We start from the raw sequence: 12496 nt of genomic DNA, 5'->3' as shown, positions 1-12496 counted from the left end.
TTGGAGGACCATATGTTCCTGCAGTGACATGGAATGTCAGAGGCTTGGAAATGAATCCTGAATTTATAATCCTTAACCAACGTTTTCAGCCAGTTATTTTTATACTCCTCTGAATTTAGAGTTTTGACACCAACTTCTCTCTGCAGACCCTCATGTTGCCTTGTTTACGGAGGGATCTGTCCCTCCCTGTGCCTGTAGGAGCTCCTTGGTCTCTTGGGTTGGGGGATGCCTGTCTGGCTTTGCTGTAGGGTGATCTTGGTGCTGGAGGGAGGCAGAGGAGGAGGATGGGCAGTGGGCAGCACTGCCTGCCAGGATTTACAGTAGTCAGGAAAGCAGCAGGAGCGAAGCTCTCAAATTGTACAAGCTAATTGGAAAATGTCCTGAAAGCAAATTAAAAATAGAGGGGGAAAAATGTAGAGCAAGCTTTTTAAAAATATTCTGGACTCCCAACTCAACAGCTTGCTTCCCCCAAACCAGGTAATTTATTTATCCTTTTCCTTCAGTCCCCATCAGGAGGGGGAAGGACATGGACAAGGGTCGAGGCAGTGGGGGTTAAGAAGATCTGACGTGCAAGTGTCCTCCCTGCAACGCTGCCATACTGTGCTGGAGCAGCACAGTGCCTCTTGCAAAGGAAGCTTTTCACAACTTGTCCTTGTTCCAAGGATGAGGAAACCTCCAGCTCTTCTGGCATTTTCTCTCTGTCATAAGTCAGAGCTGCTTTCACCTGTAAAGTATGATCAACACAGACGGGGAGAGGGCTGGAACAGAGCGGGGCTCCGAGCAACCTTGCAAGGCTTTTCATGGAGTTCTTGGTGTTAAATGAGGAACATTTCCCCTCCTCCTCTCCTCATTTTCCTGTGTGCCTGCAAAAATACTCTGGTTTGCATTTAAAGGAGAAAACTCTATGTGCTGGGACTAAGCCAACTTGTTTATTTAAGGGAAATACCATATTTCCAACCCTTTTTCTCACAGAGGAAGGCTCGGCAGAGGATGGCAGACTGGGCTGGGTATTATATTTTTAGGTGACATCGAAGAACAGTTGTGATTCGAAGAAGCTAAAAAATCATGGCTGGCTTTTTGCATCGAGCCCTGCGAGACCTCTCCTCCCCACAACCCCCCAGCCCCCCACGGGGGGCTCCAAAGCAGGTGGATTTTGACCTAAATCAAGGGGGGAGAAGGAAAAAAAGAAACAAAAACCAACCGGAAAACAGCAAAACCACCACCATAACCCCTCCAGGCTGCTGCTCTCCATGCTTTCGCAGCGTGCCTTCCCCCAGGGGGGTGTTTGTGGCGGGGGCTGGGGGCGCTGGGGAGGGACAGGGGCCCTGTGTCCCTGTCAAAAGATGGCAGGTCCGTGTGTCCGTAAACAATGCGGTTATGAAATGGCAGCGCGGCCGCGCTGAGCATGCTCGGGAGCTGCCTGTAGGGGGAGGCGAGCCAGAAAGATGATCTAATTCCGTGCAATTCTTGGGATTGAAGGAAAAGACCAGGCTCCACTCTTAATGACAGAGCAGAAAAACCAGGCCCCACGCCGGGGACGAAGCCCGTAGGCCATGGAGGAGAGGGTGTGAGGATCTCCCACCTCCAGGACTTCGGGTGCTGGGCAGCGCTGTGTCGCTTTCTCGCCCTCCAGGAGAGTAAGGCCTTGGTGAGGTTTTGCTGTAGTTATTAGAGGGACAGGCCCGAGGGTGCAAGTTTTATGATGATTATTATTTTCATTATTATTTTGTCTCTTTTTTCCCCCCCTTCTCCCTGGCCGCTTTCCCGGCTCGCAGGCGCCGGGGCCACTCCATGGCTGGAGGTGACCCAGGTGGAGGTGGTGTGGGCAGCTGAGCCAGGTCCTCGTGGTCCCATGGGAAGCCCATGGGGGGCTTTCCCTCCTCTGCTGCCCCGTGTGCCCTTCCTTGGGGCGCCATTGGGATGGGCAGGGGGAGAAGGAGCTGCGCCGCTGGCTGTGGTGGTTTGGGGGTGGGAGGAAGAGGAGCGTGGAGGCTGAAGAGGTAGCTGAGCCCCTTCCATGGGGGTGAGCTGCCTTCCAGCTCCCCATCACTGGAATCTGCTGGAATCTGCTTGCTCCAGGCTCCTCTTGGTGCTATGGTTTTGTCCTGGCTCGGCCTTCCTGGGGACTGGCTGTTTCTGAAGTGGCTGGTTTGCTTTTGCTGGAGATAGTGATGAATCTTGATCTCCATTTTAGGGTTTTCTTCCCTCCCCTCCCCTCCCGGGTGCCAGGAGAAGGCAGGAGCAGCTGGACTCCTTGCTCCTCTCAGCCCGTGGAAGGAGGGGATGCCTTTGTCTGCTCTGGATTTACACTTGCCTGCACATACAAGTTGCACTGGCTTTAACTCTACTGGGATGCAGCTGGATGGGAACGGTACTTCCCAGCCTGGAAGCAGTGAGGAAGTGTAAATTGATCTCCCCTTTCCAGGATTGCACGGGCTCTGCAGACCCCCCTTGCCTGAAGCCTGCACGCCCTCGTGGAATGCCTTGTCTTAAGAGAAATCACTTTAAGTCCTGTTGTGTTTCATGCACGTGTCTCCGTGTTCCCAGCTGTTGCATGCAGGGACTTGTGCCTCTTTCTATGAGTCCCCCCTTTTTGGGAGTTGAAGTACGTGTGGCTGGAATGGGAGAGAGGACATGGGGGTTGAGAAGGAAATGTTTCTTTTCTATGGGAAAGAGTCCGGGTGAAAGGAATCCAGGAGACAAAAGAACTGCAAAGAATTTGATTTGGGGACAAACTTCAGGCTGAGGGCAGTGCTTGTTGTGAGCTGCAGATAAAATTCCATGTTCACATGATTGCATGGGGCTTATAAGGAAGTGTGGCCTTAACCTGGAAAAAAAAAAAGGAGCTTTGAGGCTGGTGACTGCTTTGTAGGCCGGGTGTGCTGGTGGTTGTGCTTCCTTCCTTCTGCAGATCAAATGCTGCTGTTGGTTCTAATGACAGGCCCGTGGTCAGCGTCCCCACGAGCCCTCATCCCAGGCCTTGCCCATGCACAGCAGGACCTGAGCAGCGCCCAGACCCGAAATGAGCAGCCTTCCCCTGCCTACAAAGGAAACGCTCTCTTTGTACAAGCCTTCTCTTCATCATTATTTCCTGTATAATTAACTACAAAATGTTTGTCTTCTCTTTAAGGCAAAGGTTATTGTGAGCAGGCTGGTTCGGGTTGCGTTATTTTTATTTTTTTTGTTTTCCAGGAGAAGGAGGGAAAAAATGAGTGAATAAGAATCTGCTGCTGGGGTTGCATCATTTGTTGAGAGCTTTGCTTCTGCTGTGCTGCAGGCTGGGCTGGTGGGAGCTTTCCCTGGGGCGGTGTCCTGACTGTGTGTGGGGAGCAGGGCCCGGTGCTGTCACCTGGGAGGGGTTGGTGTCACCTCCCTGCTGGAGGATGGGCAGGATCAGTGCTGTCCATCCCACCGGGTCTGGGGGCAGAGGTGTTGGTGCACCCCACTGCCCTGGATGGGAAGGGGCAGTTTGAGGGGTGTCCTGCTCCCAGCCCTCTTCCAGCTCGACCTGCTGTAGCTGCTCAGCTCCGCTCACGTAACGCTCTGCGAAGCCTCGGGTTCCCAGACCGTTGACTTTTAAGACATAAAAAAAAAAAAAAAAAGACCCTGGTGAAGGTAGACATCTTGGCACCTCAGCCTGAGCTCCTGCCCGGGCTGCTGGGAGAGGACACAGCTCGGGCTCATGATGTAACTCTGGTCCCCTGGGCTGGGTAAGCTGCAATATGTTGGAGTTTTGCTGTGCATGTGTTGTCTTTGCCTATAAAACCTGTTTGGACTTTTGTGAAGGGCACCCGGATGGCTGATGAAAATGCCAAGGAGGAGGCTGAGAAAGCTCTTTCTGTGTTTCCCAGCTTTGTTCTTTTACTCTTCTTTCTTTTCCTTTTTTATTTTTTCCTTTTTTTTTTTTTTTTTTTGTGGGCTCTTTTTTTTTTTTGTTTTAAAGGCACCACTGTAGCTTCTAGTCATCATCTGTTTGGAAATGCTGCAGAGCCTTCCCTTGGCCGGTCTGACCTGTCTTCCATCCCCTCCCAAGACCTCATGGAGGAGAGGAAGCCTGTTTTCTTGTAAACAGAGGCAGAGAGCGAAAAACTAAATCAGCAGTAGCTCCTCTGCTTGGCTCCTCATGGCTTTTAAAGCCCTTTCAAAGACCCAATCAGTCTTTCTTCAGATGCACTAATTTTTGCTGCCCCTTGAAACCTAAAATTAAAAGGGTTGAGGGGAGGGGGGGGCAATTATGCTTCATGGCTGGTGGTGTGTACCCTTTGTGGAGGTTCTCCAGCCACGGATGGTTAATAATCACTCTGGGGTCGGCGAGGGAATGGAGGCAGCCGGCTGCGGGAAAGGGGGAAAGGAGGAAAAAAATAAATGGAGCGAGTGAGACTTTTATTGTGAAGCAGCGTGTGCTTGGCAGTTGGCTTTGTTGGGACTGCTGCAAGAGCAGACATTTCTCGGCGGGGAGGGTGGGTATAGGATTTCCCTGCCAATCGGGAGCGGACGGATGGGGCATGGGGAGGGTGAGCAGAAAGGGAAGTTTGCTCTGGATTTAAGGGAGGGGAGGGCAAAAAACCCAACACACACACCCCACCCCCACCCCAAAAAAATGGAGGTATTGACACTTTGCGGTGGAGTTGGTGCTAAGTTGGCTGGGTGGAGCCTTGGGGCTGCTGGGAATGAATGGGTGGGTGCCCCGTGGGTGCCCCTCGGGGTTGGGTACTGATGGAGGGGAGAGCTCTGGCCTGGGGGGAAGAGGCTTCGAGGGCTTTGCAGGGGTTTCCTGTAGCTTCCCTTTGATCAAAATGCTTCAAAATTCACAGTTGACTCTTTATTTATTTATTTATTTTTAATTATTACTTTATTTTCTGCCTCGACGCTGAGTTTTTGTTGGGAAGTTGTGACGCTGCCGTTGGTGGCGAGGGATGTGTCTGCGAGGCAGGAGAGCCCGTGAGGTGCCACCTCAGTCAGCCTTGCCTTGGCACCCAGCTTTTGTGCTCTCACAGCAAAAAAAAATGGTGATTTCTCTCTTGGGGATGGAAGTTCTGCTTTGAGAGCTGGGCAGGACCCGGGCAGCCCTGAATTCCTGGTGACTGCAGCGAGGAGGGAGGGTGGTCGAGGTCTGATTGACTCCAGGGTTTCCTGCAGTGGCTTTTCTTCAGGCGTCGTGGGCGAGCAGCAGCAACGCCTCTGTGGAAGGGAGAGTGTGGGTGATTTGTGGGCTGGGGATAGTGCTTAGAAAATAAAGAAAAACTTAGAATCAGATGGCTCAGAATGACCCACTGGAAGTCCTGGGGCTTCTCGTATGAGTCAGTGTAACAGCAGGAATATCAAGACCTTTCCTTATTGCAACAAAGGTTGGGAAAACAAACTGCTTCCTGTTAGACAGACTGAGGCTCTTTATTTGCTGTTGGTGCCTGTGGTGAGGGCCTGGGTGCCCCTTCCCGGGGTGCCCTCGGGCACTCTCAGCTCTCTTTTCACTAGTCTTGCTGCAGGATGATCCATGAGCAAAATGAAGTTATTCCCAGTTTACAAGAGGTCTGGCTAGAGGAGAGGTAGGGTTTACAAGCTCATGTTTGCAGCAAGGATATATATTATTGGCTTAGCAAACAAATAAATAAAGAAGGTGCTCTATGTTCAGGCTTTGGGCTGTGTTTTATGATCATTTCTCAATGGCAGCTGTTGGCCAGTGTCTGCTGGAGGTAGGTTCTGCTGCAGGCTGTCGGTGGGCTCAGCTGAGGTTCCAAATGCTCACAGCTTGGTTTTTGGGCTGGGGCTGAAAATCTGAAGGTGCTGTGCTGGGAGCACATGTTCCCTGGTGCTGAGAGCATTGAGATGTGGCCGGGTTTGCTGTTTGCTTGTGCTCAGGGCAGGCTGGGGACAGGCAGCCCCCCACAGCCTCCGTCCTCCGCGTTATCGGAGCAATCCTGGAAGTGCCCTCAGCTCCGGGCCTGGCAGGTGATGGAGGCTTTCCCAGGAAGTTGTGCCCAGCCTGGTGCTCCCTCCTTTCCCTTAGTGTGTGTTGCTTTGCAGATGGAGGCATTTGGGAGCATCCTGCAGGGATCTGGGGCTGGATGAGCCCCTTGTGGGGCTGGGGGGCTGCTGACATTGCTGCCGAGTTCACATGGAAACAAACCTGTCAGGGTGGCTGGTGACAGCAAAGCAGCACCAAAGCCCATCTCCTCTGTCCTCTCTGGACAGAATCCCACATGGTGATGGGAGAGCTGCTGCTGGGAATGGTTTGGGAGCTGGTACACCAGCTTTGGAAGCTGGTACACCGGGTTTGGGAGCTGGTACATCGCGTGCACCTTATCTCTCTTGCTGGCTTTATGGGAGATGGGCAGGTTGTTTTTCTTCCTTTATCACTCAGTGTGCTTTAAACCTTGTGATTTGCATGGCTGAGACACCATCTGCTCTCTGTGCTGGCCCTACAACAGTTGGCTTGACCTGGGTTTATTCTTGTGCGGCGGCGCCGGCAGCGTGTGCTGAACCCTTCACCCGACCTCGTCACGCGGCAGCTCTGCAGGGCAGGCACCATCTTTGCCTCCAGACCAGCTTGTCTCCTTAAACACAGGGCTGTGGCAAAGACCCCTTCTATTTAATTTTTTTTTTTTTTTGCAAATACCTTTTTTCCTACTGTTTTGTTCCGGTGGCTTTTTTTTTCACTCTCGCCACTTCGACATAAAAAACGAAGGTATTAAGGCTGCAAACCTGATCTAACAACGTGACTCCAGGCGTGTGAAAGGCAGAGGAGATGAGCAGGTGTTCCCTTTTTTACGTAAAAATAAAAAAAAAAAGGGGGAGGAAAAAAGAAAAATTACTTTCTATGGAATTAAAAATAGAGCTGATTAACTTTAATAAACATGGGTGTTGTGAATGAGGAGTTAGCTGGAGCTGGCTGATGGTTTGCATTTCGTGTGTACATTTGAATGAACTACAAAAAAACCAACCAAAAGCTCGGGCTGGAAATGTTGATAAATGAGGTGTAAAGAGAAGGCTGATAGATCTGCCTCCCCCACCCGAAGCCTAAGAAGTTTTGGGGGAGTAAAAGTCACCTCCTGGAGATGCCTTTCATGTGCACTGACTCAACTGGATTCCCGGGCACGTTGCACTCACAGAATCTGTCTGGCTCGTCCGAGCCCAGAGCTGGGAGGTCTGAGCCCCGGGCACAGCTCAGTGTCTCTGCTCCTCGGGCTGTCAGCCGGGGCCAGCCCTGCCGTGTTTTATCTGTGACCTGTGCCTTGATGGCAGCTTCCTGGCGGCCTTATTTTGCAGAGGGAGGTTTGCCCGTGATGTAAACAGGATGTGTCCATGATTGTCTCTTCTTTTCAATGCAATGCAATGTGTGTGTGGATGACCATGGAGCTAATCCCTGATGTTGCTGTTTTGTCTCCCCCTCCTTAGCGAGCGCTGCTGAGTAAGGGAGAGCCAAGGAAAGACGCCTGCATGAAGACTGAGCTGCTGAAAGACATCACTAACAACAAAGAGGAAGGTGAGCACCTGCCTTGGGTGAGGGCCCAGACCTTGCTCATGAGGTCAGCACGTGATGGGAACCGGGGGCTTGGAGATGTGCTCTGTCCCCCCAGCACCTCAGCTGTGCTCCCACAAACAGTGGCTCCCTTCTCCTGGGATTGTTCTCAGCGGGGCTCTTCCCCAGAAGAGGCAGATTTGCTTTGCAGTCCATCCCCCACCACTCCCCTCCAGAATGGGATCTCATTTTCACTTCTGCTCTGGTGTGGCTGTGAGGCCGAAGGAGCCACTTTGAGCTTCCTCTGCGTGGCTGGTTTTAGCTGAACTCTGATCCCTCCCCACGATGGCCTTTTCCTCCCTCTAGGAAAGTTCACTTTCTGTTTTCCTGGGGGTTCCTCTCTTGCTGCAGAGCAGGCCCTGATGTTCTGCAGGGTGGCTGGTGGGGTTGGACACCCCACACCTCGAGGTGTTGGGAGACACTTCCAGGCTCCTGTGTGGGCTCTACTGCTTTTATTGTGCAGGATGCAGCACGTGTTCACTTGACAAACTGTTTCCTGAGGGAAAGTTACATAAAAGTAACATAAAAGTTACAAATTCTGTGAGTTACCTGCACGCAAATCTAAGGGCTTAATAAATGTGTCAGTAGGATTAGGGAAAAAAACCCACCACTCTTTATCTTTCCCCCAACTCCCTCCTGTCTTTATTATTCCTTGACTAGTTACTTCTCCTAGCTCTGCAGGGATTTGGTGTGTTTTTGTTCTCCTTTCCATAACAGAGCATTAGGAAAGCACTGAACTGGCCCCATCAAAATCCCTACTCTTATCTAGAAACAAAATTTTGGACTTAATTCAGTTGTGTGTGAGTACAGCTCTGCTTTTTCTTTCTCCTCTGTCCAGTGTAATGTTTTGTCAAGCTGCTCTAGTTAGAGAGTAAAGCTCAGAACAGGCAAAATACTGAATGCTGTGTCAGGTGCTTGGATATTAACTGGGAGCACGTGAGTCCTGCTGCCAGAGCTGGTGGTGTAGGGACCTCAGGTCTGGGCAGAGCAGGGCTGAAATCTGAGGTGTCAGTGGGAGGTCGTGTTGCTCTGGGGGAGCCTCTCAATTTGATCCCTTGCCTTGCTTGGCTCAGGACTATAAATCTTGTTTGTTCAGCTCTTGGTTGATCTTAAGGTAAGTGTCAAGGTGGAGGTAAAAAATCCAGAAGGAGGGTGGGAAGAGACATTTCTGTGCCTTGGATGTCTTGACCGGTTGTGACTTAGAGCAAATGCTGCATGTCAGGAGGGAGCTGAGAACCCTCCCTGTGCAGGAACAGTCTCCAGGCTTCACAAGGTGTTCAAATTCCAACCACTCCAGCTCATTGTCTGGTTCTGCAAGAAGAAGAGTCCTAAAATGTGATCTGCATAGTGTCCATTCTTCTGGAATGTTCAGCTGTACCCTTCCCTTCCCAGCACACAGACAATGGTGTGTGTGGTCGCTGTGCTGTGCCCACTGTCCCTCACTGCCCTTCCTTCCCCAGCTGGGATCCTCGGAGGATCATCGTCAGCACAACATTAATTAACGTCCCCAAAGCCTCTTAATAACAGTGTTTAGTGTTGGCAAAGAGTTTGCATTTCTGACCGTGGTGTGAACATGAAATCATTCCAACAGACTCGTGAGATGCCATGAAATTGTTTCTTTGAGCCCAATTTCCTGGCTCAAGGACAGGCAGCAATGTATGGAGCTGGGGTGTGTGGACCAGAAAGCACCCTGAAGTCTCAACTTTCTCTCTTTACGTTTGTTTTAACAAACTTAAAAGTAATTTTCCTTTAGCAAGGAGGGTGTGACCAGTGCTGTTTAATACCTTCATCAGTGCCATGGAGTGGTTTAGGCTGAGTTGCTGCAGTAAACTGATGGTGTGTTTGATGGGAGCCAAGACCTTCAGCACACAGCTGAACCTGCTGTGGATTGTGTTCCCTTTGTAAAATCCCCTTGGAAGGTAACTTGTCAATATTGAACCCGAGATCTAAAACTTCCAGAGGCTTGAACTTGCAGATCCAAAGGCTGACTAAAGGTGTTGTTTGGGCTAAAGGTTTAGTGTGAATCACTGTGTTTTTCTCTCTTTTCACTCTCCCTGGGCTCAGAAGGATGCTGATGCTGAGGGCAGGGCCAGCTCCCCATTGGAACTGTGGTAGCACGTCCCACAGCTCCACTGCTGCCTCTCTGAATGGCTTTTTGCCAGTTACACCTCTACCTACAAACTTGTGCTTCCCCTGTGTCCAAGATGAGCCAGGAAATTCAGGTAGCTTGAAGCCTTGATTGAGATTTAGGGGCCTGTCCCCCAGGCCAGGCCCATCAGCACCCCTGCAGCAGTGCCTGTGACCACTGTCTGGCTCCAGCACTGAGGAAATCATCATGTTGGAGATCTCCATGAGGATCCTCTTGCAGGGCTGAGCTGCCCCAGTTTGTAATCCCAGAATCATAGACTGGTTTAGGTTATGAGGGACCTTAAAGTTCATCCTGTTCCATCCCCTGCCATGGGCAAGGACACCTTCCACTAGCCCAAGTTGCTCCAAGCCCTGTCCAACCTGGCCCTGATTCATCTGCTGGTTTGAGGCAGTGCTCCCCTTTCTTGGTGGTCCTCAGCCTGCCAGCCTGTCATCTGGGACAGCTCAGGAGCTGGGGAGGAGTTGAGGAGTTGTTGGTGCTTGGGATGGGGCTGGGTGGGTGCTCTCAGGGAGCAGCCTGGAGTGGGGGCCCTTGGGTGGGCAGTGGTGGTGTTTTATTCCCTGTTCCTCAAGCAGGAGGTGTTGCAGAAATGCTCTGTGCTTCCCAGCTGGGCTGTCCTCTTCTGCCTTTGTCCTGATAAAGAGAAATGAACTCTAAATGTAAATCTGTCTGTAGGAACAACTCTTTGGGTGTTCCAGCACTTCCATTTCTGGGTCTGGGGGTGAGTTCCAGCCTGTTCAAAGCCCAGTGGAAGTCACTCACTGGGCTCAGAGTCCCTTTGTGTGTAAAATTGCTCAACACAGATAGAAAAAAGCTGTGCATGAGGCTGTTTTGTTGTCCATGGGAAATGTTCCAGTTCAGTTTTACATGTGGGTGTGAGTTTAGGTCCATCTTTCCCTTTGACAGGGCAAGGTAGGGGGCAGGGAGATGGAAGATGAGTGGAAAAAAGCTTTTATTAGGCCATATTGTCTTTAGCCTGACTCAGAGTGAAACTATTAAAAAGTGGTTTCTTTGCAAGAGTTTCAAGTGATTTCAGTTCTCCTCATGTACATCACTCTGAACTCTGTGCTGTGTCTCCCTTGACCTTTCAAGGCAAATCCCTCCTTTCCTGATTCCCCAAACCCAAGGATGGAAAGTTCCACTAAAGCAGTGGCCCAAAAGCAGAAATGGGAGTTGGGAATGTTCTCAATTAGCCCCAGCATTTCTGAGCCTTCACTTGAGGCAGCTGCTCTGCAACAGTGCTGGGTGAGACCTGCACAGTCACTGCTCTCAGATAAACTCCAGACTGCTTTGAGAGAGTGTCAGGGGTTTAAATTCCTGGAGGAGCCTTTCCCCCCCCCCTTTTTTTTTTTTAGTTTTTCTTCCTCTTATTGCAGGTGGGAAGCTTCTCCTCCCCTCCATGTGCTTGGCACTGGGATCCCCTGCTGGGACTGACAGCAGGAGAGCAGGCAGAGCAAAGGGATGCTTCAGGTATTTCAGATGTTCATCCAGCTGTGCTCCCAGGCACTCCCTGAGTTTGGGACCCTGGCTCCAGGAAGGATGTGCCCGTGGCAGGGAGAAGAAATGAAATTGGAGCCTGACAGTCTGAGAGCAGGAGCATCCCTGTGGCACAGCTGTGACACCACAGCCCTGATCCCGTGGCAAAGGGAGGGATGAATTTCATGGAGTTTGTTAACCTGGTCTAAGTAATTAAATTGTTGAGCCAGTTTAACTGTTGAACTGTTAACATTAAAAGTGTGTCCTTGGGACCAGGAGGGACAGTCCTGGGGACATTGGGAAGTGTGGGGCCTGCAGGTTCAGGGAGGTGATCCTACCCCTCTACTTGGCCCTAGTGAAGCCACATCTGGAGTGTTGTGTCCAGTTTTGGTCTCCACAGTTCAAGAAAGACAAGGAGCTATTGGAGAGCCCAGCAGAGGCCACAGAGATTATGAGGGGTCTGGACCATCTCTCTGAGGAGGATAAATTGAGGGAGCTGGGCCTGGTTAGTGTGGAGAAGAGAAGACTGAGAGGAGATCTCATGAATACATATAAATATGCACTGGAAAATAATAAGTAGGCCCTGGCACAGGTTGCCCAGAGAAGCTGTGGCTGCCCCATCCCTGGGAGTGTCCAAGGCCAGGCTGGACGGGGCTTGGAGCAACCTGGGCTAGTGGAAGGTGTCCCTGCCCATGGCAGGGGGTGAGATGAGATGATCTTTAAGGTCCCTCCCAACCTAAACCAGTCTGTGAGTCTATCAGATATCTTCAAGAGGTGCCAAGAGGACAGTGCCAGACCCTTCAGCAGTGCCCAGTGACAGGACGAGGAGCAATGGCCACAAACTAAAAACACAAGAACTTCTTTCCATGGAAGGTGACAGAGCCCTGGAACAGCTGCCCAGGGAGGGTGTGGAGTCTCCCTCTCTGGAGACATCCCAAACCCACCTGGATGTGTTCCTGTGTCACCTGCTCCAGGTGACCCTGCCTGGGCAGGGGGTTGGACTGGGTGATCTCCAGAGGTCCCTTCCAACCCCAGCTATTCTGTGATTCTGTGAGTCCCCAGCAGCCAGGTGCCAAATCCCATTAACCCAGCCTATGTAATCCCAATATTGAGTGCTCACAGAAGCAGCTGATTCTTCCTTTTTCTTTTTTTTACTTTTCTCTTCCTGTTTTGACTCTTGGTGTGACCCCACTGCGGGGTGACAGTGCTCCAGGGCCCTGGGAGCAGTGACACCTGTGGTTTGGAAATACAGGGCAGGCTCTTGGATTTAAAAGGGATTTAAAAGGGCTGGGGGAAGAAGAAACCATCAGTACCTCATCCCTGGGAGGAACTTTGCCTGAAAATGTATTCTT

The 12496-nt window shown here is 51.2% G+C and overlaps 1 protein-coding gene across 14 annotated transcripts in view; it reads left to right on the top strand.

The window, feature by feature from the left end:
- Positions 1-12496, top strand: part of EHMT1 (euchromatic histone lysine methyltransferase 1) — a 127959-nt gene that overhangs the window by 49232 nt on the left and 66231 nt on the right. For 11 of the 14 annotated variants that reach the window (XM_032708189.1, XM_032708192.1, XM_032708197.1 and 8 more), the window contains one exon: positions 7396-7483. In XM_032708189.1, the coding sequence (XP_032564080.1) occupies positions 7438-7483 (46 nt within the window). In that variant the 5' untranslated portion in view covers positions 7396-7437. Of the gene's footprint in view, positions 1-1450; positions 1649-3686; positions 3711-4494; positions 4515-7395; positions 7484-12496 lie in introns of those variants that run through there. The other 3 variants (XM_032708195.1, XM_032708199.1, XM_032708193.1) reach the window with 3 other exon arrangements.

Source organism: Chiroxiphia lanceolata, chromosome 21, assembly GCF_009829145.1.
Source record: "Chiroxiphia lanceolata isolate bChiLan1 chromosome 21, bChiLan1.pri, whole genome shotgun sequence".
In the NCBI taxonomy this organism is placed as follows: Eukaryota; Metazoa; Chordata; class Aves; order Passeriformes; family Pipridae; genus Chiroxiphia; species Chiroxiphia lanceolata.
The sequence above is the reverse complement of the archived record's forward strand: the minus strand, read 5'-3'. Positions and strand labels throughout refer to the sequence as shown.